Source organism: Suncus etruscus, chromosome 6 (genome assembly GCF_024139225.1).
Source record: "Suncus etruscus isolate mSunEtr1 chromosome 6, mSunEtr1.pri.cur, whole genome shotgun sequence".
Lineage (NCBI taxonomy): Eukaryota > Metazoa > Chordata > Mammalia > Eulipotyphla > Soricidae > Suncus > Suncus etruscus.
In genome coordinates, this window is record NC_064853.1 from 70,637,858 (window position 1) to 70,662,708 (window position 24,851).

At 40.2% G+C, this 24,851-nt stretch overlaps 1 protein-coding gene across 1 annotated transcript in view; it reads left to right on the forward strand.

The window, feature by feature from the left end:
* Positions 1 to 24,851, forward strand: part of RALGAPA2 (Ral GTPase activating protein catalytic subunit alpha 2) — a 342,879-nt gene that overhangs the window by 303,471 nt on the left and 14,557 nt on the right. The window contains exon 39 of the mRNA XM_049774320.1: positions 9,868 to 9,989. Coding sequence (XP_049630277.1) covers positions 9,868 to 9,989 — 122 coding nt within the window. The remainder of the gene's footprint in view (positions 1 to 9,867; positions 9,990 to 24,851) is intronic.

Consider the following 24,851-nt stretch of genomic DNA (forward strand, 5'->3'; position numbering starts at 1 on the left):
ATCTCTCTGTGAAAGAGAAACTGTTCATGTGACTCTCTTTCTTCTAGAAACCAAGTTATTGGTATAACTTGGGCTTTCTATTGTTCATATTGATTCCTCCTTTCTTGGGTCATTTTCATCAGAGACTCAGCCTGTGGAATCCTTGTTCACTCATTTGACAGCACTTTCCCTAGACATTAAATAAGCCAAGTGACTGATTTCCTTGTCACTTATGATTTTACTGATGTGAGATATAGAGTAACAGTATCATGGGGCCTTTTCTCACTTTTGATTTGCAAAAGGTGAGGTACACTAGGGGAACTGGAGAAGAGGAAAAGGGAAAAATGGTATGATTGAGGACGTGCTTCACAAATCAGTACCCTGGAAAGAACTGGTTTGAACATTCCTAATAAAAATAAGTATCAAAAAACCCATTGCACCCTGGGAGCTTCTCAGATTAAAAATGAGAGCAGACCTCTTCCAAAAATATGTAATTTAATAGGCTGAAAATATCTATTCTCATTTCCGTTTACTCTTACCATTTCCTGAGAATTACTCTTAAACTTGGTTAGATGGATATTTGCTTCTTTCTTAGCAGTACTAGACTGTTTTCCTCTCCAGGAGAGTTTCATTGGGTTTGAGATCTAATCTAATATCTTATACCTCCATGTGTTTAATTTCCTTTTTCCAAACATCCATTTAATTTGGTTACATTGCTCAGTAAAGTCATCTTCTTTATCCATTACAGGCAGTGGTATTTACTTTGCATGATTCATTTATTTGGGATATTAAACAGTACTAGAATTTAAATTTGCATTATATTATAAAAAAAAAAACCAAACAAAATCTTTATAGAGAGTGATGTATGGCTTTAGGCCATACTGACATCTGCTCTTGATTATTATGGAATTTTATCCATTTGTTTAGCATGATTAAATGCCAACCTAGTCTACCTGTGGAGTCTCTGATTAGCAGATCCTAGGAAACAAGTTAAGGATACAGAAGTGCATGATGTTTTCAGGAAATGCTTCTCCCCAAGCTCTATGACCTGTCTCTGTCCTTGTAACCTTCTCTCTCTCTCTCTCTCTCTCTCTCTCTCTCTCTCTCTCTCTCTCTCTCTCTCTCTCTCTCTCTCTCTCTCTGTCTTTCTTTTTTTTTTTTTTTTTTTTTTTTTTGCTTTTTTGGGCCACACCCTGTGACGGTCAGGGGTTACTCCTGGCTATGCAACTCAGAAATCTCTCCTGGCTCAGGGGACTATATGGGTGTGTGGGGTCGAACCGAGGTCCATCCTAGATTGGCCACATGCCAGGCAAATACCCTACCACTGTGCTATCACTCCAGTCCCTATCTTCCTTTCTTACTCCTTGACTTCTGCAACCCATTGACAAGAGGCAGCAGGAACCCTTAGAATTGCATCTTCCTCTTTTTCACTCTTCAAAATCATCTCTAAACTTAAGACTCTTAGCTCTTCTCTCTGCCTAGTATTTGCTGATACATAGTTATCTCCTTAATCTTTCTCCCCAGATACCCCTTCAGACTTTTCACAATCTGATGTTCGGTATTTTTATATGTTTGATATTTATTTTTCTAAAGAAGATATATTAAAAATAACTTCCCATTTTAAAATTGGGCTGTCTTTTTATTATTGAGACATACTCCTTGTAAGTCTTCTAGGCATGAGATTCTTTTATTTTAATATAATTTTTATTGTGACCAATGTGAATTACAAGCCTTTCACATTATATTTAAGGTACATAGTGACAGTGAATCAGGGCCATTCCCACCATCAGTGTTGGTCTCCCTCCACCATTGTTCCCAGGATGCATCTGATACATACCTCCTTTGCCCCCTGGACAGATAGTATAGTGTGTAGTTTGTTGTAGACTGGGGATCTTGATTCTGTTGTTGTTGACTTTGGGTTTGACATTTAGGTCTGATCATTTTTTATTTCCACTCAAATTTCAAGCAACTGTTTGTTCCTGTATCATCCAATTTTTTTCCCCTTAATTCATGAGACAGAACAAAATTATTCAAGTTCTGTGGTTCTGTGGGAAAACAAAACAAAACAAAAAACAACTAGAAACAGCAAAAAGCTTAACAAAAACAAGAAAAAACCAACAAAACAACAGTAATAAGAAAGGAAAAAAAAAGAAAGGGAAAGAAAAAATAACAGAGGAAAGCTAGTGTGGCAAGGTTGTTTTTTGGTTTTGTTTGTTTGTTTTCTTTTGCATAGGCATAGTAAGTTTTGGAGATATTAAAAAGGGAATTTTCTTGGCCAAAGACATTCCAGGTTTCTCCACTCCTGAAGCATACTGTCATGGTGACAACTCCGGACATGCTCATTATCAAATCCCAAGGTCTTTTTATGGCACCAGGAAATATTCTGCTCAGTTGTGGCTGATTAAATCAATCCTCTGTCACTAGAGATCTTGGTATTTGCACAACTCCTAGGACGAAGTCTAGGATAGAGTCTTTATGGTTCTAGAAGTTCTGCTGCATCACGGTTGCTGTAGACAGTCTTCTGTAATTAGTAAATTTGGTTTTTGCACAGATCCTAGAACAAATCCTAGTATAGAGTCTTTCCTTATGGGTCCAGAAGTTCTGTTCAGTCACAGTTGTCAAAGTCAGATCTCAGGAATTAGAGATCTTGTTTTTTGTACAAATCCTAGGCCGGAGCCTAGACTAGGGTCTTACTTATTGGTCCCAGGAAGAGTTCTGCTCAGTCACGGTTGTCAAAATCAGTCTTCTGTAATTAGTGATCTTGGTTTTTGTACAGGGCAAAGAACCGAATGCCTTCTAATTTCATGTTATCGTTAGGTGATGAGGTAGGGCAACCTGCTCTTAGATAAAGTTGTTGCTGTTTCCTTGTCGTCAGGTTGTCATATCAATCTGGTGCAAGTTGGTGCTAGCCTGGTATTAGGAACTCCCTGAGGAAGTTTGATTCCTGGTGCAGGGAACTGTGTCGGTTCTATGATTGGGATATAGGGTTTGGGGTTGGACAGTCACTGTCCAATCACATGGAGTCCATGTCTAGTCCCCTGACAAGTGTTCAGGGTGGTAGTTGATACTGTATTATAAAATTTATGGGTTCTTATCCCTATTAGATAAGAGCTTGTTACAATACATAATATTTCCCCTTCTTTAGTATGCCTATACAAAAGAGAATGGTATCATATTATATTGCTGGTGCTTTGGGGGATAAGAATGATGGCTATATTTTCTCTATGCCCTGGTTTTGACAATGAGCTTTTATCCAAAGCTAGACTTTTTCTCCTAGAATTTTGTACCAACCTGAACCAAAACAAGTGAAATTTTAAAATAGTAATATAAAATAATAATTAAAAATAAAGAAATTGATAAAATAATAATAAATCATAATTTTAAATGGATGGAGGAAGCTATCTTTACATTTGGAAATAAACACACTAAGAAGTATAACTATTGCGGTATTAATATAGATATTCCCATTAAATCTTTTGAGATATTCCTGGGGGGATGAGATCCAGGGCACCTTTTCTTTTTTTTTTTTTTTTTTTTTCAGGGCACCTTTTCATCCCACATCATGATCTTATTGAGTTTGAGAAATGGTTTGCCTCGGTAAGAGATCATGCAGTGTCTTTGAGCTGGGGGTCCTTCTGGAGCTGAATCTGGTAGCATGCAACATTCAACATTTAAGAGGGAGTGTGAGAAGGGTCAGGTACATAGAATGAGTCAGCAAGAGTGGTGGTTGCAACTTCTTGCTGGGGCATGAGATGTGGGGCTGAGAGGGTGTCCTTTTGCTTTGGAAGCGGGTAGGACAGGAGGTCGGTCTCAGTACCTACTGAGTTAAGAACTGTGATAAGAGGGTTAAATAGGGAGGGATAATGGAATAGGATTGAGGGGACTAGAGGATGGAATGAGTTTGATGGGGGGAGGAGAGATAATGTATAAGGGGCTATATACAATATAGTCATAGATTTTTTACATTATAGATTGGGCAAACATAGAGGAGTCCACTGTTGACATGAAATTTTGAATAAATAAGCTGAAAATATATTCTTATTCTGCTGACTGTCTCTTCATGCCTTAAATCATGTTTCTTTCTGTTGTTTTGGTGATGTTAAGCTTTTTCATAATTTGTATTTGTGAGAACCAGTCAGTGGACATTTTCAGGATTTATACTTAGATCACTTTTAAAAACTTTGCCCCCTACATGAAAATATTTTAGTAATTATTCTCGATATCCTCTGTTTTCAAAGTTGCCAGTAGTGCAACTATAGAAAAAAATTAACTCAAAATTTCCTGGTCTCATATAATGATCTTATATATTTCTTCTTTGATTTCACCAGATTTCTGTGACATTGTATCTGTCCTCATTTGCAGAATGTGTCCACCAGCTTGGCTGTACACATGATTTTTCACTGCATCTATCTAGGGCTACTTTTACCACAACTTCTGAATATTCCTTCTTCCCTGCATCACCCAGCATGACTCTCTGTTAAGCCATTCTCCAAAGTTTTGATCTCTTCAGATCTGCAAATAACCTTTCAACCATTTTTTCACTAGCCCAAAATTTATGTCTTGTATTTGTGGATGTATTTGAATAGGCCCATTGTTTTGACAGTAGGTATAAGTAACTGTTGACCTTATACAAAACTTGAAGAGCAATCTAGACATCTTCTAGGAACAATCTGAAAACTTGAGTGTAGTACTGATGTCTCCTTGCCTCACACTAGGCCTCCTGTGACCCACTTCTGAGTAACTAATTCAAGAAAGTCATTTGAATTGTTCATGCTTTAATTTTATTTTCTTTTCTTTTCTTTTTTTTTTTTTTTTTGGTTTTTGGGTCACACCCGGCAGTGCTCAGGGGTTATTCCTGGCTCCATGCAAGCACGGGAGACCATATGGGACGCCAGGATTCGAATCAATGACCTTCTGCATGAAAGGCAAACACCTTACCTCCATGCTATCTCTCCGGCCCCTGCTTTAGTTTTCTGATCAGAAAAATAGAACAATATTATTTTTAAGCTGGAACTGACCTTAAAACATGAGGTTCTAGGGGCTGGAGAGATAGTACAGTGGTAGGGCGTTTGCCTTACACCACCAGGATGGTGGTTTGAGTCCCGGCATCCTATATGGTCCCCGGAGCCTGCTAGGAGCAATTTCTGAGCACAGAGCCAGGAGTAACTCCTGAACACCAACAGGTGTGACCCCCCAAAGACAAATAACAAAAAAAAAAAACATGAGGTTCTAGTAAAGGAGGTTAGCTTGTCCAGAAAAGCAACCAGCTGAATAGTTCTCTATGTTTATCCACTTGATTCCTATGAAAGACAGCTCAATATGGGGTCACCATGGACAGTTCTTATTTTATATCTTTTCTCTGGAAATCTGGAATCTGGGAGGATGCTTCATGATATGATTCCACTTTATCTTCCCAGCCACCCTGTTGTGCATATAAAGAGATGAGGCTGGATGTTTATAGCAGCCTCCACTGGTTCCCAGCTGGTGGGAGAAATGGCTGGAGTTCATACATAGACCCATCTTCTTGCATAAAAAGACGCATTCCTTCCTATCAAGTTGCCGCTATCATTATAAAAATTAAAACAAATAAGAAGCAGAATAAAGTTGGTGATGGGTTTTAGAATTGCAGATTTTTGTTATCCAACAGAATTCTTTGAAAGAGCTTGGAAGTTTATGACAAAATACGACTACTGAGGATTTACTACTTCTATATCTAAATAGAGGATTATTGATGAGAATTGATAAAATTCTTACCTGAAAATATAGAGAAGGTAGTTAGAAACTAGGGGGCTGGAGTGATAGTGCTACAAGTAGGCCATTTAGGCTGGCCTGGGTTTAATCTCCAGCACAACATATGGTCCAGGAGTGATCCTTGAGAGAAGAAAGAGAAATAAGCCCTGACCATTTCTGGTGTGGCCCCCCAAAACAAACAAAGAATCCTCAAAATATCTGGAAAACATATGGTTTTCTAGTTAATCATTTGAATGTTCTCTGGATTGAGTATAATCAAGGGAAAATTCTTCTTTTAAGAAAGTCATTTGAGGGGCCAGAGTGATAGCACAGTAGGTATGGCATTTGCATGTGGCCAACTCAGATTCAATCCCCAGATTCAGTCTGCAAATCTGAAACCCATCATCAATCCCCAGATTCCCATATGGTCCCTCAAGCTTGCCAGGAGTGATTTCTGAGCATAGAACCAAGAGTAATCCCTGAGTACTGCCAGGTCTGGCACAAAAATAAAAAATATTAAAAAAGAAAATCCTTCACTATTTGGACTTTTTCTTCCCAGTACCAGGATCCGTGTGAGTGTGAGTGTGTGTGTGTGTGTGTGTGTGTGTGTGTGTGTGTGTGTGTGTGTGTGTGCTTTTCAATGCAAGTAATTCAGTACAGAATTTTAAGTTTCACAAAGTGTATAATCCAAATAAAAGAACAATAGGGCATTGGCTAGTACTGAAATGGTTATTGCATTTGTGACCAGGTGCCTTGTTAGCCATTTTCTTTCAGAGGTCACTGCCCAGCATTATTTCAGCTTTCATTTCTTGTCCTCCCATGTATTATGCATGAGGAGAAAAATCACATAGGCCCACTGATGTCTAAATTATAAATACCCAAACAGCAGCAGGTATGGAACTAGTGCCTTGCCAGGTTTGAATGCCAGGGCTGAAGTATCGCTAGATATGCCCCAACAAAAATTAAAATGATCAATGAAAACAAATACATTAGAAATGCCTATTTTTATAGAGAGCAACTGGGATCAAAGCCTTAAGAATCTTGGGTAAAAAAAAAATCAAGTGGCTCTGCTCCTATTTGCCTTGTTCATATAATAATTCTGCACATAATTCAGTTAAATAGCAAACCTCCTTTTTTTTTTTAACTGATTTTTGGCACCCAGAAGCTCCTTGGCTGTTTCTAACTGCTGCCAGAGTTGGATGTTTGTTTTCTCTTTGTCATGTTGTTTACATGCCCTGGCTTGGGCCAAAGTGAAAATGCATTTGATGAGCTCCCGGTCTCACCCCAGTCCCTAATGGATGTTTGTCTACATGACAACACCCAGTTTAGCACTGTTAACGCTTTGCTGCCAGCTCCACCCCAGCCTGGGCTCAACAGGACTCAGTGCTGAGTGCACATACTTGGGCCTTTACACAGTGAACTCCAGAACCTTCTAGGACATAAGCCCTGACTCCTCTAGATTCTCATTTTAGAAGCACCTTTATGTGCTTGTTGTCACCCATCATGTATTCATTTAGGAGTCAGACCATACATAAATCGCTGTTAGACCAGAGAAATGTCAAATCTTGATCTTTGTCTCCTTGAGTCCCATTCCCTACCCACCAACTGGAGCTGCAAACTCCATTGCTAGGCTTGTTCTTAGGAGCCCAGATCTCACAACATTGACAAGTAGTCCAAGCTTCTGCCAATCAGATAAGGTTATCCAGAATGAGAATGACAGCTGCTATCTGAGTCAGTTTAGACGATATTCTACATGGCAGCCATTCTTCCAGATATGTGGCTTCCATAGCATATTTAGCAAACTGCATTCGCATTTCTGTTTTGTTCACCATTGTCCCAGTCACTGTATGTGGATGTGTTGGATGCAGTGGGGCCTTTCAGGAAACAGCAGGGTGATTCGAGGCAGAGCATGACAGGTCTTTAGAGGGACACGCCTGCTTCTAACCCAGACCCACAGCAGCCTGTGGGCTGAAAAGGAGAACCATGAATTGAGCATTGACAGTGGGGCCATGGCTGTCCAAAGGCTCAGGTGGTTGTCAGCCATAAGTTTAGCTCAGCTCTTTGAGTAATTTGTCACGCCTCGCTCAGCCCCTGCTGGGCCAGCACGTGCCAGCTTAGTGTCAGAGTGCCTGTTCGCCAGACGGCCACTCAGGCCTAACGTCCTGCTGTTCCCCAGACCAGCGGCTTGCTGGGGCCATGCACGGAGGGCCGAGAGTCACGGTGACAGCCAAGTGTTGTGCAGAATGAATGTGTTCATAATGAGACGTGCATGGCATTAGTAGGTCCCTCTAGAATTGGGCCTGTGCACACGCCTCTCACTGAGGAAGTTTGGCGGCCTGTTCATTAAGGCAAGTCACCAGGAGTTCAGCCCACTGTACAGAAGCCTGTTCAGGCTCCTGCTGCCAGGGCTAGGAATATGGTATGACCATCCTTTAGAAAAGATCTGACATCCTCAGAAGGGTCACTTTGGAGGCCTCTAAATACATTTTCCCTTTTTTTGAAAGTTGCAGAGAGCAAATACAGTAGGGAACCTGGAATCAAAAGTACTAGCCTCTAGTGCACTTTGGGACATGGGGCCTATTCTGGACCTGTACAGTCTAGTCCCAAAGGGCCCTCATGTGTGCAAAAGAGCATAGTGGGACAGAGGAACCGAGTTTCTATTTTTTTAATTATGTTTCAAGAACTGCATATGGCTTGTAGCTATTCTATTGGCCAGCATAGCCCCAGGATGCTTCTGCTCTCCTTGTGGCATGACTCTTTATCTCTGACTATAGTTGGAGTAAAGTGAAGCCGAGGCTGCACTGGGAAATCTATGTATGCCCTTTGTCAGAAGAAATTTTGAAAAAGACAGTTTCCCTATTTTAAAGCATAAGATCGATTGAAAGCTAATTGGCAGTATTATGAGGACCAACAACATATATTTTATAAGAGCTCATTCTGCAAAGATAGTCTTAAGATATAGTAAGAAATGCTGGAATTACTGTTTTTCCCTTTGGAGCTATGAATAAACAGCAAATGGTGAGCCACACTTTCTGTGTTTTCCGAAGAATTAGCATGATTTTTAAAAGGACTAAAAGAAGACTTTTACCTTTTGCTGTTGGGAAGGAGGAAAGGGAAAATGAGACATCATGCTGATTTCCCCAAGTGTTAATTCATGAAGTCATACATACGGTGCTGCCATCCACTGCTGAATTGTTCTGACGTTATCCTGTATTGGAAGTGCATGATTCACCTTCTGAGGAAACAGAAGCTACACACAAAAGAAGAAGATTTGCTTTCTGCCCTGTGAATGGTTGTCACACGCAGGGGTCCTATTAATACAGCTGGAAAGTTGCTTCAGCGTGTTACGCTTGTAAGTTTTATTGGTGACTGGTTTTTGATTACACATTTGAATGCGTGTGTTCCAGACTGCAGTTTTAATTAAAATGCAATAGGCATAGTTTCTTTTTTCTTTCTTCTTTCTTTCTTTCTCTTTCTTTTCTTTCTTTTCTTTCTTTCTTCCTTTTTCTTTTTCTTTCTTTTCTTTTTCTTTCTTTTCTTCCTTTCTTCCTTCCTTTCTTTCTACCTTTCTTTATTTCTAAATTATTGCATTGTATAATTTCTGTTAGATTCTCCCACTTTTCTTCATTCTTATTTTATAATGCTCATAAGCAGTCTTGGCTTAAGACTATGGTTTCCCTTTGGAGCATGAGTTCCTGGTCTGCCCTCTTCCTAGTAATGTACGTTTTCTTATTTTCTAAAAAGTGAATGCACAATTTTCTCACCAATTCTTGCAGGATGTATCAAGAAGTCTGAGAAGAATGCTTTACCCACTGATCTAGGAAAGGAGCAAGATTCAACCTGGCCCCACAGTTGTCTGTGGCAACACAGGAAATGCCTCTGTTTTGTATTTGTTTGATTCTACCTTAATGATCTGATGCAGTGTGCATAATTTTAGTGAAATTATTTTGGGATGCAATTGAAGTCTGTAAGAAAAATCTACACCTCAAAAATAGAGATTTTCTCATTCATTATGACTGATGTGGAATTTTCTGACAGGATGTTAATGGATTTTTTTTCCACCTAAATTGCTTGACTGTATTTAAGGCAAATCAGACCGTGACATTTGGTGCACGTCTTTCTGTATGAGCACTGGATTCCTTAACCCAATCCCTGCAGCTATGAAGAGCGAGCTTTATATCTTGAAGCAATCATTCAGAACCATCGTGAAGTAATGACGTTCGAGGATTTTGCAGCTCAAGTCTTTTCTCCCTGTCCCAGCTACTCCCTCAGTGGAACGGGTGAGTTGTCTACATTATTCTCCCCGCACATGCTTAAGATGCACTTGAGGAGCAGATGTACACCTGTTTTTCACAGATAAATGTGTGCAAATTTAAGAGGAGCTCTCTCACTCTGAATCAACTAATGAATATCAAAAGGAACGATGACATCCATTTTCATTTGTTTGGTATCCAAGCTGTTCGCTCGGTTCTTTTTTCTTCAGCGATCCTGTTAACCTCCGAATCTAGCAAGGTTAATGAACTTTTTCTCCATCATGTGTTCCAGTTCATTCAGGAGTGGGGGCTTCTCGCTGAGCTGGGAATATGGTGTTTCAAAGCAATGCCCCACTCAGTGCTTACTTATCACAAAAAGAGTTCCTCGCTGTAGAAGCCGTTGCTACTAATGCTAAATGGGGATTATGCTGCCCAGATACTTGGGTCAGGGATTAATGCAGGAGAAATGGGAGGACAGTTTCCCCTGGTCCATCATTACAACAGCACACTGAGCACACTTGCTCTCTGGAGTGGCCCGTGTCATGCAGACAAGCTGCCGGCCAGAGCAGCACCTGCTGTAGAACATGTTTTCAAACTGACTTATAATCACTTTCCTTTATCAGGCCAATGGAAATCTTCAAGAATGTCTTATCAATTTCCTCTATCTTTGCCCAGTCTTGCTTTTTGTATTTCCCAATTGGAAAGTGAAACGGGGATGCTTCCCTAACTGTTATATGATTACTGTGGATTTTTTTCTTTTTGCCCAAGAATAAAATGACTTGTCCATTTCTTTATATAATTGCAGATTAATTGTTTCTCACAGTAAATGGGGGTATTTAATCAGCGCATGCGGAAACTCTCCATGAGGAACTTCCTCCTCCCTTCAACTGTTAGAGGGCTTAATAGATTTCGAACCTGGGTCACTTGTCTCTGATTCCCCACGTACTTCTCCTCTTTTGACTGGTTAACAAATATCTTACACACAAAGTGAAAGAAATTAAATTCAGTGAAATAAATCACTTACAAATAAAATCAGCCATGCATCTTTGTTTAACATCGCTGGCTTCAGTCCTTGCCTCTCAGAGCTTTGTTGGGAGATAAGAGGGAGAGGCCTGCTCTTGCACACAGAGCCAGGAGCAGCAGGCAGAAGGCCTGGGAGATAAGCAAGCTGGCCGGCTGAGGTGCTGGAGCTGGCGCGATTTACATAATGAGGCATCCTGAAACCCAGGGATGGCCTCTATTGATCTTTGTTGAACTGGAATATCCAAACAACCTGAGAAAAGCTTCCAACTTAAAGCCTGCATGAATGTTTCTTACATTAGAAAAAGAAACTCAAACAGCTGTAAATTGAATTCTTTTCTGTACTTGCCAACATTCTAAAAAATATTGTTTGAATCAGCTTCAAGGAAAATGAAGATTTCACAGCCTAACTTCATAGCTTAATGCTTTTCTGGTTTTCATATCGAAGAACATGGAAATCTATAGCAAAGCTAATTTTCTTTAAAGTCTTATGTAACTTCTTATTCTTGTAAAGTATTGGGAGTTAATTTTTCAGTACAGGTTTGCTTTGGTTTTGGGTGATATGTTTTCTTTTTTTTTTTTTTTAACTCTGGAGTGGGCTTTTGTTTCTCAAAAGAAATAATAGCTAATTACATTCCTTAGCTCAATTAAGGGTTATTCTGAAGATTCCTAATTAAGTTGTTATTAAAAATAATTGACAAACTTTTTTCTTGGTATACTTTAACCTTTCTATAAATTACTTTTCTCTTTTACAAAATTCACAATTATTTAAGCCAATTCAGATGATTTCATGTGTAGATAACATTCTGAGACTCCAGAAGTAATTTGAAGTTTTTAAAACCTGCTGTTTGAAAAAAAAAAAAAAAACACCTGCTGTTTGGAGAGGTTTACAGACAGGCTTCTTCAGAATATTACATTTGACAAAGTTACTTCACAGATAAAAATATCTGACAGCTCCTAAATGGGCATTGGAGCCTGCATATAAGAAAAGTGAAGTCAAAAAGTGGCCTATCAAGACATGCCCTGATCCTTCCACTTTTCCAGTTATTAACCTCAGTATTTTAGTTTATCCTGGTTTGTAGCTTAGTGTATTGAATATAGAGCAGTAAAACTTTTTATATAAACATTATACCAGCCCATAAATACAGTGCAATGCAGACATGATGTTTTTCTTTCCATTGTATATCTGTGCATAAACGTGATTAGAAGAAACTAGAAATGAAATTGATTTGAACAGAATTAGGGGACAGTGCCCTGAAACAGAGCATTTTTGCACTCAATATAGGCATAATTTTCAGGCCTCCCCCACTCTCTCTCACTATTTCTGTGCTGTCTTTGCTTTGAGGTATTCCTATCCTATCCTTCTCTTACCACTTTTATAGCTGAAAAAAAATTTTATAGATTCACAGGGTTGTGGTTGTTTTATTTTTGGATACAGATGACTCAGATCCAGATGAGTCAGTCAGCTTAGACTAAGAAATTGAGGTAAAGTCTGCTCTTACAAGCACCAAGCCAACTGGAAAAATTGACCCTGAGCAGCTTAAACTCCCACAGTGCACTGAGGACCCAATCAGCCCATCCCGGTCAGCAGCAGCATCAAAGCAGAGCCTTGGGCTCCTGCTCCTGTGCAGATGCTCAGTCTGTGGAATTAGGGGAACCAACGTTGTCTTTGGATCTTAACCACAAGAGACTGTGTTGATAATGCAGCAGGAGAGTAACCTGAACACCAAATTCATTCCACATTGTATTTGTGAGCATCAAGCAGCCTCCATTTGAGAGGAAAAGACTTAATACCAGCCTTGAATCCTGGGAGAGGAGGGAGAAGGTGATGTAAAGATGTTCTAAAGGGAGCATCTCATACCACTCATGGAAAATGCCCTTTTCATGGCTCTTCCAGGCCCCAGACCATTGTTCATCACCCACACCTGTCATTAAAGAACATGTTGGCCAAGTGAATGCATTTTTGGTCCTGATGCATTCACTGCCCATAAGGATTTTGTTTGGTTTGTTGTGATTAAGCGAATACAGGATGTCTGCTATTTATAAAAAGCTTAGAAACACAAACTCATTGCTTTTGCAGTCAGAAATGTTGTAGAACATAGTACCTCATATTTGTTCTGTCCATTACTTATGATAATACCCTGATAAAAACACACTCACTAGGTTTGCAGTGAGAATATGTTGTAGAACATATTAACTCATAAGCTCCTTTTCTGTTACTTAGGATAATGCTCCTGTATAGTACTGAGTTCCTTTTTCACTAGTCCTGCAGTTTACCTTCCTTTCTTAATTTATTCCTTATTGTCTAGTAATATCTGAGTCAGTTTTAAAACATTGGCCACTATTGACACAATTCTATGAGAGTACATGTATTCTATTCATATGTTATGTATATGTGTTTTACACATCCACTCTTCAACTAGGAACTGAGTTTGTGTTTCCCTGCATGTTTCCAAGGAAGGGGTTCCAGCAGAGATGCCCTTAAAAGGGTTAACTGGAGCAGGCGCCCTCCCTCCCTCTGTTGCTGGGAGGGGCTGATGTAATCGCTGCAGCTCACAGCCAAGTGCATCTGTTCACCATGAGGTCATTCTTCTGCATGCTAATGATTTGGAAAATCAAGCCTAATGTTTGACATTATCAGAAAGGATATAAATAGTATAAATTTTAACTTTGGAGGAGCAGTTCTTATAAAACAAAAGAAACTCCAAAACTTTAGCTTGGACTTCATTTTTTTCCCCAGAGCCCACTTTAAAGATCTGGATCTTAAAAATCTTGGCAGAGTCTGCTGTGTCTGTTGATAAATAAATTCTCACATCACTAATGCACTCACAGCTAGCAGGTTCATAGTCTAGGACTATAGGTATTTCCAGCTTGGGATCTAGTCTTAAGAATTTTTGAGGACCATTGTCAGTATTTATTGATCAAAGTGGATTTTTTTTCCTTAAAGAATTAGTCTGAAGTCAAAATGAATGAAAGGTTTTCTTAGTACACCCAAGTTGACTTTGTTTGCCAAAGATGCCAACACTGGTCATGGCTCCTTTCTGCTCTAATATTGCTATAATGATCCAGCAGAGGGAGCACAAATCTTTATTTACTCATTAGTGCTCGATAAACATTTGATTTCTTCAAGATTTGCTCAGCAGTAGTTCTTCTTTCTGAGAGGCTTGCTTGTAAAGTCTGCAGAAGCTAGAATAAGTGGGAGAAAATTCCTCATTAGGTTTTATCCTGGTTTGCCATTTTGAATATTAGTTCAGTCTGAGATTACACCAGATTAGTCCATCGCAGGACTATTGCATCACTGCTTAAACAGAAATACACTTTGATCTTTAAAGAAATTGCAGATAGGTCTTCTTGGAAAGAATGATCATTGCTCACTTATTTAAGACACTTGTCATTTTCTTTCTGCAACAGAATTATTATATTGAATTCACAGAAACTATCAGAATGCTCAGCCTGGTTTCATTGGGTCATTTTGGTGAGCAGTTTTCCTCATTCAACTGGTTCTGGAAAGAATTTTTGTTGTAGGTGCTATAGAAGTTGCTTTGCCTACAGGCATAAAGCTGTATCTTGCTTTCAGTTGCTAAGATATCTGAGCCATATACAGGATATATGCCAATATATTTATCAAGTTAATTCTCCAAAACACCACAAGGTAGACCTTAATCTTAACACCCAGATTTTCCCCGTTTGTTGAAAGGCTGTCATCATGTTACAGGTTTTTACTTAATATATTCTTTCTTCCTTACCCTTGCTCTCCTTCCTTTTTCTCCTTCTAAGTAAAGTGTTCTTAATAAAGTATTGATTGACAATGCTTCCTATCTATTTACCTGCCTCATAAATTTGTTTAAATCAGCAAAGACCATCATAAGAACTAGAACCGGAAGGGAATTCAGGAATAGCAAGTCTAATAATTCACATCAATTATGAATAAGCTGAAGATCTAACTATGAAGGGATAACCAAAGGATCTTAAGAAAGTTGGCACTGGGGACAATCAGCCCCTGATCAATGCAGACATTTAATGATTTGGGTAGTAAAACAACTCCTAGTTGGTAAGCTGCCACCAAATTTTGGTTATCAGTTACTTTCATTACAGTTCCTAAATCTCCAGTTACAGGAAAATACCTTCATCTGCCCAAACCATATAATCTCTCTATTGGGAGAAAATCAACTACTATTACTATTTGTGTTTGCCTGTTTGTTTTCAAAAGAGACATCAAGAAAATTATTTGTTATTTGAAATGTTTTAATGAGGGGCTGTAAAGATAATACAGTGAGTAAGGTACTTGCCTTGCACATAGCCTACCTAAGTTCAGTTACCAGCTCCCTATATGGTCCTGCAAGCACCCTGAGGAGTGATCCCTTAGTGCAGAGCCAGGTGTGGCCCAAAACCAAAACTAAATATCTAGATGAGTCAATAATAAAGTTTGGTGAACACATGAACTTTACCAGAAACTTAAATAATAGCAGCTCAGATTACCAAATTTTAATATATGATATTATTATTTGTTATTCCTTTCAAGATGCTAGTTTCTAAATCCATTGACCTCAGTTTCTCTCATTGTGATTATATATGGAATGTCCCATCGTTGTGCCCACAGAATCTTGACAAAGTCCTTCCTTTCCTCTCTTCCAACCTGCCTCACCAAATAGATTAGAGAACTGAGAACCAACTACGGAGTGATTTCGTGTTGTCCATAAACATGCTTCACAGGTTTTTGTGTACCCCTGGTGGGTCAGGCTTAAAAATTAGATAAGACCCCCAAAGACCAAAGAGGGGTTTCAGATGTTCTCATGGTTCTAGGCACAGAGCCAGTGCCTGGGCGCAGAGCCAGCTGCCAACACAGCGCTTCCACACCCTGAGATCAAGCAAATCATAGTGCCCCACAGCAAACATTTCACCTTATACCCTATTTTCAGGATTTTTATATTTTCTTCTATCAGTTTTACTTCTTTGTGGATGGCACGACCACCTTTTTCACACTCCATTGTCTTTCTGTTCTTTTGCTTAACCCCAGCTAAAATATTCCACAGGAGATGAGTTGTTCTCCCAAGAAGCCTAGATTTATCTGCCAACCAATTAACAGTATCTTCCCTGTTCTGGTGTGGCATATCCCTCTGCATCTACTCATAGTTCCTTATATAAAGGATTTTTCTGAACCAACATGTGTGCAAAGATAGAACCACACCTGATTTCCATGGGTATTGGCTAAATTGTTTCTCCCCCATCCAGCCTGGCAATATGTTTTCTCATCACAGCCTCTATGATTTTTGATCTCTTCTAACATGTATTCCTTCCCCTGTGGGGAATTTTCCTGGGCCTTCTCATTAGCCTGTATCCTGCAAGCTAGGATCTCTAATCTGCAAAATTCTAGTCCAGTGCCCATCTAATGGGACAGTTCCAGCCATCAAGCCATGATGGCTTCATGGCTCTGTTCTAATAGTGACAACAGAATTAAAACCCAGAAATCTAGAATTGTTCCTTAAATACATATTCTTTAGTTCAAAACTTCATGGCTGACCTTCACACACACACACACACACACACACACACACACACACACACACACACACACACACACACAGCTGAGCAAAACATTACATATGCCTTGCAAATGGCTAATTGCCCTGAACACACCATTCCTTCCATAAAAATTAAAAATCAAGGCCAGAGTGATAATGCAGCAGTAGAGCATTTGCCTTTCATGTGGCTGATCCAGGACGGACCTCAATTTGATCCCCAGCATCCCATATGGTCCCCCAAGCCAGGAACAATTTCTGAGCACATAGTAAGGAGTAACCCCTGAGTGTCCAATAAACAAAAAAATAAATAATTATTCCTCCCACCTAACTGATCCTCTTTGTATCTGACATTATAAGAGAGAGAGAGAAAGAGAGAGAGAGAATGTGTGTGTGAGAGAGAGAATTGTTAAGACATCTATGGGAATGTTTTAATTGCCACAATTCCATCACCCCAAGCCCATGATTCATGCTGCTTTGTGACCTGGAAAGCTAGAGAAGCCTGGGGCTGCTTCTAGCCATAGATGGTCTGGATGATGTTTGGATGTCACCTGGACATAGGAACTTACCTTATTTTTTAAGTCCTGAGGATTTACACAAAGAAGACTGAGAATCACAATTTTTTTTTTTTTTTGGTTTTTGGGCCACACCCGGCGGTGCTCAGGGGTTACTCCTGGCTGTCTGCTCAGAAATAGCTCCTGGCAGGCACGGGGGACCATATGGGACACCGGGATTCGAACCATCCACCTTTGGTCTTGGATCAGCTGCTTGCAAGGCAAAAGCCGCTGTGCTATCTCTCTGGGCCCGAGAATCACAATCTTTTTTTTTTTTTTTGGTTTTTGGGCCACACCCGGTGACGCTCAGGGGTTACTCCTGGCTATGCGCTCAGAAGTCGCTCCTGGCTTGGGGGACCATATGGGACACCGGGGGATCGAACCGCGGTCCGTCCTAGGCTAGCGCAGTCAAGGCAGGCACCTTACCTCTAGCGCCACCGCCCAGCCCGAGAATCACAATCTTAATGGCACTTCTGTCATGTGTCCATTCTTCAATGACCTGCTTGGTCATTGCTTTTATCCTGCTTTACCTTAGCATATGTAAATCTTTATTGTTTGTGTGGGGGGTGTGTGTGTGGGGGGGGGTTCTACTTGCAATAGACCAAATTTTTTTTTTGAGAATGACAACCATCTTCTTTCTGAGGACAAAAACAATAGAAGTGCTGTAGAATGAACTTAGGCTGTTGTAGGCTGTTGTCTTTTGTGGCACAGGAGTCTAGATTCCACATGTAGATTGGATTTGATGCAAGAACTCTGTCATTGTTTCCTCTGCCCTCTCCCTTCTTGATGTCTTAAAAAAAAGTAGGGCCAGTGATATAGTCCACCTCTATGGCCAACCAGGTGTAGAGAAGGTAGGGGAGACCAGGATCCAGGTGACACAGTTTCAACAATAGAACTTTTATTTATGATAGTTTTTTATTTTTAACTCTTTTTTGTTTTATTTTTTGGGCCACAACCAGTGACACTCAGGGGTTACTCCTGGCTCTGTGTTCACAAATCAAATCGCTCCTGGCTAGGGAACCATGTGGGATTTCGAGAATTGAACCAAGGTCTGTCCTGGATTGCTGCAATCAAGGCAAATGCCCCACCGCTGTGCTATCTCTGGCTCCTATGTTTTAATTTTGGAGTCAAACTTAATGGTACTCAGGACTTATTCTTAGTTCTGTGCTCCAGGATCACTTCTAGCAGGACTCAAAGGACCCTGTGTTATGCTGGGACTCAAACCCGGGTCCGTCCCTGCAAGGCAAGCACTTCACCAGCTATACTGTTGTCTGGCCCACATGAGATGCTTTTGTAAATAGTATTGAAGGTTTTAAGGGAAAATCTCAAGTAGAGAGTTCACATTTTGTATCCTAATTCTCTCCCATAAACTCTTTTATTCTTCCACCGTTAGCTCTGGTCAACTGGAGGTAAGAGAAACATTTATGTCATTTGGCCCTCAAGGAAAAAATGCCATCTAGCCTTGCCTGAATTGTCTTGTCCTCTCTCTCACCCTCTCTTCCTTGCTGCTCCCTCCACCACCTTAGTAGTACTGAGCCTTAATGTTAAGGCATGTGCTCAATGTCCCTCTTTCCCTTTTGGCTTATAGTCTTGTTCCAGTGAATTGAGTACTCAGGAGTTGCCCAAAAAAAGCTAATTATTATAATTCATTTTAAGCCCATTAGCTCTCAAATATACTTACATGTCAGAACCAAATCAGAATCTTTAGTTATAGATACTTAATCAGAATCTTTAGATATAGATACACTATGTATATAAGTAATGAAAGGGAGGGAGGTATTATATGTATATATATTTATACATATATGTGTATATATGTATATACATATATATGTATGTGTACATATATATGTGTATATACATACTTATAATTAGAGAGGGTTGGAGTGATAGTATAGCAGTAGGGCATTTGCCTTGCATGCAGCCAAGTGAGGACGACTGGACTGGATTTGATTATGGGCATCCCAAATGGTCTCCCAAGCCTGCCAGGAGCGATTTCTGAGCACAAAGCCAGGAGTAACCCCTGAGTACTGCCCGGTGTGATTCAAAAACCAAAAAGTAAAAATAAAAGTAAAACAGAGACCATAGTTGGAGTCCGTTTGGGTTGAGGTTTTCCTGAAAGTACCATGTTTTTTGCCTGGTGAACTGCAGTGACAGAAACTTTCCTAGTACGTATTAGATATTCTAGTAAGCACCTTGCCAGCCAAGTTGGAACTCCACATTGGCTAAAAATTTTCACCTTGTGAACCAGAAGATTGAGATGGTAAATGTGGGACAAGCAGAAAGGAGGTCAGTAGGGGGATTCTCCCAGATCTGGGCTGCCTCACAGATGAAGGTGCTCACAGGTTCCCACAATACTTAGTGTGCTTTTGTTTAGTTGGTTGGTTTGGTTTTGGTTTTGGGGCATACCCGGCAGCACTCAGGAATTATTCGGGAGTTACTCCTGGCTCTGCACTCAGAAATTATTCCTGGCAGGCTAAGGGAATTCTATGGATACTGGGGATTGATCCCAAGTTAGTCATGTGCAAGGCAAACACTCTACTAAAGCTTCAGCCCCAATGTGTTTTTTTGGAAAAAGATTGAAGATGATGCTTTTTCTATGAACTGTGACTGTGGGTGAGCACTGCTTCTCCTCCTCACAAAGTTTAAGTGCAGGTGGCATCTTCTGCCACCTGCTAATTACGGCTCCGGGGACACTTGAGCTGTTGCCAGGAAATAGCCAGCAGGTACCAAGAATTTTTCGCAGAGATGTTTTTTGGAAATGGCTCTTAATTAAAGCTTATTTGAAATAATCTAGAGAGTTTCTCTCTGAGAAACCTGGGATAATGCTCTTTCTGCACTATGACTGTTACCCTTGTGGCCTCTGGTTCTGGCAGGTGAAATGTAGACAACCTACGCATTTTGAGTGGGTTCCTAGAAAAGAAGCAGTGGCTTCACTCAAATTCTGTTTAGCAGTTGCCAAATGAAAGCCAGGCCAAGGTACATTTTGCATACTGCCATCTAAGTTGCTGATAAAATATGGAATAGAATGTGATTTATTCTCTTTCTGAAAAATATATAAAGATAAATAGGTACCGCACCTCTAAAGAACACAAGAGAAAAGATGTTCCTTTTACCCTTCAGCCTGTCAAGTCTCTCAAGAGATTGAAATAAAAATCACTGATAAAATAGGGAACAAACCAGTCACCTTGCCAATAAAGGCATCCCAGTTTTATGTATAAAGTAATTTAACAGTATAGATAGATAGATAGATAGATAGATAGATAGATAGATAGATAGATAGATAGATAGATAGATAGATAGATAGATATAGATATAGATATATGTATAAACTATTTTAACAGTAGCAAAACTGAAACTCATTTCATAGCACAGGAAACCCAGTAGCATAACAAAGAATGCTAAGAAAGACAAGAAATTCCCACCAAAAGGGAAAACATGTTCCTCCTACCTGCACCTCAAGCCTATAGCCACCTGCCGTGCTATAGTACTCAGCTCTGACCTGTGGTAGGAAATGGGCCTCCAGGTCACCAAGCATCTCCCTTCTCTCCATTGGGATCATCATGCCTTGATATGGCCTAGGGGCACAGGAAGACTCCTCAGATCTCCTGGGCTTACCTGACAAGCTCCTGCTGCCCTGAGTTTGAAGCTCAGGCAAAAAGCCAGCAGGACTGCTGAAGGATGTTTGCACAGACCCCAGGGCTGCTTTTCCAGAGCCCACACCTGTTAATTAGGGTGACCCTGCCACCTAGCAACATTCCCAGGGCTCAGAAAAGTAGCTTGAGAAGCAGCTTGACTCCACTCATCACCAGAGCTGTCTGTGGCATCAAGGCCTGCTGCTCTCCTTAGCAGACCCTGCTAACTCAAGCACATGAGCTGAGCCAACAGCCTGAGGAGGAGAGTCCCAGAGGCAGGGAACATGGCAGACCAAAAGGGAAGCCAGTAAAAGGACTTATCAGCTTCTTGGCTCCACTTTTAAATCCTAATTACCCAAAGCTGGTGACTTGCTAGAGGCCATATTCAGTTATTAAAACTCTGTTCTGCCCAGTCCTAGGGACTCATATTCACCTTTGGTGCAAATGAAGGGTGTAGGAACTTGAGTTTCCTGCCTTTGATCATCACAGAAACCCTGTCTCTGGGCCTGTGTTCTAATACTGATGACCAGTTTTTCCTTGCAGAAACTTCGAAATGGCAAGACTGTGGCCTCTCTTTCATTGAAGCTCATATTCTGGGTAGGCAAGAAGCTGCATTAGTGTCCATTTAGGGGCTTAAGTAAGTCTTGCTATAATTCCATAAAGCATGATAATGCTCAATAAACTAGATAGTATCTTCATTTGCCTCAATCACTTAAGTTTTAGTGATTAGTTTTAGAATGTTTAGCACTGCTTATTCAGAATTTTATATACTGGAGCCAGAGTGGTGGTGCAAGTGGTAGGGCATTTGCCTTGCACACACTAACCTAGGACAGACCACAGTTCTATCCCCCGGCATCCCACATGGTCCACCAAGCCAGGAGTGATTTCTGAGCATTACCAGGTGTGGCTCAAAAACAAAACAACCCCCCCCCAAAAAAAGAATTTTATATACTGTTCCTTAGCATTCTTTTGTGATAACAAGTAAATTGGTTATAATTATTTCTTTTTCTCAGCATAACCCTTATTTTAATAATTTTATCTAAGCACTTTGGTTACAAAAATATTCAGAATTTTTATTTAGAAAGTCTACTCCATTTTGCAGCATAACAAGTGGATAAAAGGAAACTATATTATATCCTATTTCCCCTTGATCTATTTGTTTTTTGGCATGCTGCAGGCATGTAGCACATGTTTGACAAGTGTGGTTTATAACCTTCACTGTGGGATCACTAGAGGAACCCCAGGAGAGAGTCACAACACACACACAGAGCACACACACACAAACACACACATACACACACACGGACATACACGGACACACCACAGTGCCACAGAACACAGAACATTTCCCTCAGCACAGTTGAGGGAAATTAGCTGATACCCACCTTTTCATTAGAGGAAGGTTTCTGCAGTGGAAGAAAAATAGAACTGTGCCCTGTGGTCACAGGATTCCCAATCCTCATTTCATCCCAGAACCCATAGTCCTGAACCCTCAAGCTGGCAGAGAGGGTCAGAACGTAAGAGTGTAAGAGAGGCATAGAAAGTTCTTTAAAAAGACTTCAAGTGACTCACGGTGATCCAGAAGTGTTTATATATAGATATAGATATGTACACACACACACACACACACACACACACACACACACACACACACACACACACACACACACACACATATATATACATATACATACCGTATTTTCTGGCGTATAAGATGACTGGGCATATAAGATGACCCCCTAATTTTGCAGTTAAAACATAGGTTTAGGCCTATATTCACTGTATCAGACAGAATGTTCATGTGCTGCATGTTTTCCTGTGCTCATGTACCACAGTGAGCCAATCACACAAGCAAAGGTTCAAAGGTTATACTGTAATAGTCTTCCTCTCTGATTCTGGCCAATCTGAGCAGGCTTTTTACAGTGTAGATTCATGTCCAGAACATTGTCTAATTTGCATGCATAATAAGCCTGCTTGGATCAGCTGAGTTAGAGAGGCGGTCCAAGCAGCCTTGCAGTGATTGGTGCAGGATCAAGTTAGAAAATTCATTTTGTGGCAATATGCAGACAATTTTTGTTTAGCGGCATATTGAAACATTTTTCAGGATATACTCGGCGTATAAGACGACCCCCGATTTCGGTTGACTTTTTTTGTTTCAAAAGTCGTCTTATACACCGGAAAATATGGTGTGTGTGTGTGTGTGTGTGTGTGTGTGTGTGTGTGTGTGTGTGTGTGTGTGTGTGTATATATATATATATATATATATATATAGGGATATATATGGATAGGGTTTCCTAACATTATTTCCCCTATAAAAATGGTCTCGAAGACAGATATGAACTCTTCATATGTGTGGAGACTTGCAACTTACTGCACATTCTCACCAGTCTGCCCTCAGTTTTGAAAACTTGGCAGATTGGCACTTTGAACGAGGTGGGGGTTGTTTTTATTATCACATAACTAGTTACATCAAGATCAGGGCTCAGGCACTCAAGTTGCTTCTAAATAAGACGCATTGCTCACCTCCTCCCACAAGGGTCCTAATTGTGGGGAACACACCCACAGAAGCAAACAACTGCCTGAAGGGGAGGAGCTCATCTTTTGTGTCAAAAGCAAAATGTTCCTCCCCAAAGGCAGAAAGGACTATTTTGTAGGATTTTTGGCCTGTACAATTTGTACAATGACAATGCACACCCACTTTGGCACTCAAAACTGTTCAATTTAAATGAGAATTAATGAAAGTGTTTCCTACTTGAGCATGCAGCAGTAGCACCTATAGAAAATACCATAATTGATGGCCTATAGTTTCCTTAAGGTCTGAAGAGAGCACAAAATATTTTTTCTTTTTTTTTATTAATTTTTTATTTTTAATTATGAGAACAAAGATGCAAAGAAAGAGGACAAGGTAAAGTTACAGTGGAAGGACAATCACCCATAAACAGAATTCTCAGTATTCCCATTGCTGATATCTTAACTTTGAACTTTCAGCCAAAGAACATTAAGAAAAATAAAACAGAATCCATGTACAATTACTTTGTTCCTCCAGTCCCCAGATTGTAGTACATAATATTTCTTAGCAGCACACAAAGCAATGTAAGGCCATAAAACTTATGTAACTCCTTAAATATTGAAGGCAAAGTACTTTTTTACATTTCCATGCACATGCATATTAGTTTAACCTCAAAAGTTTAAGTGGTTATATTTTTTTCTTTTGGTTTAGAGTCAAAGGAGCACAGTAAAAACGGTATTGGAGTGGCAATTATTGTTTGCATAGGCCCACCAAAATATGAGGGACATGGAAAGCCTTGGCCTAAATACAAAGAGACTCTACCCCTGAAGTTTCCTGGCATAAGACCAATTCTAGGCTCCAGGCAAACTAGTTTGTCCAATCCAATATGTAGTGCCAATACAGTTTTATTTTTCACACAGTCTCTGTTGTTGGTATCATGTTTCTGTATTAAAGATCCTGGAATCTGCATATCCTACATTGTAGTCAGGATGGTGCAGAGCATCCTCTCGTTTCACCTCACAATTAAAGGGCAATGCAGAGAACCCTGTCCTGTAAGCAGGCTGTTTTTGTTGTCAAGTCTTCTTAGTGTTAAGGGAAGTCTCTTGTGAGCAGGTCGATGTCAGAGCAGCGGTAGGGTCTTCCCTGGTAGACGATTGCTTCCAGGTGTTGTTAGAAAAAACCTTGGATGTTTCGTAGATAGCTTCCCTGGTTCAGGGGTGAATGGAGGATGCCCATTCTTCTGAGGCCTGTGCCAGGTCATTATATCAATGTTTAGGGTGTAAGGTCCCATTGCACTACAAGATTTGTGTGTTCCCATCTCCATTACATAAGAACTTATTTGTATGTATAGTATTTTCCCATTTTTAAAGATTTCTTTTGTTTTTTGTTTTTTGGTTTTTTGGTTTTTGTTTTTGTTTTTTTTTTTTTGCTTTTGGCTTTTAGGTCATACCTGGCAGCACTCAGGGGTTACTCCTGGCTCCATGCTCAGAAAATCGCCCCTGGCAGACCTGAGCCTGCCCATATGGGATGCTGGGATTCGAACCACCATCCTTCTGCATGGAAGGCAAACACCTTACCTTCATGCTATCTCTGTGGCATGGAGAGCACAAATTATTTTAATCAGTAAAATTCCCAGGCAGTTCCATTGCTTT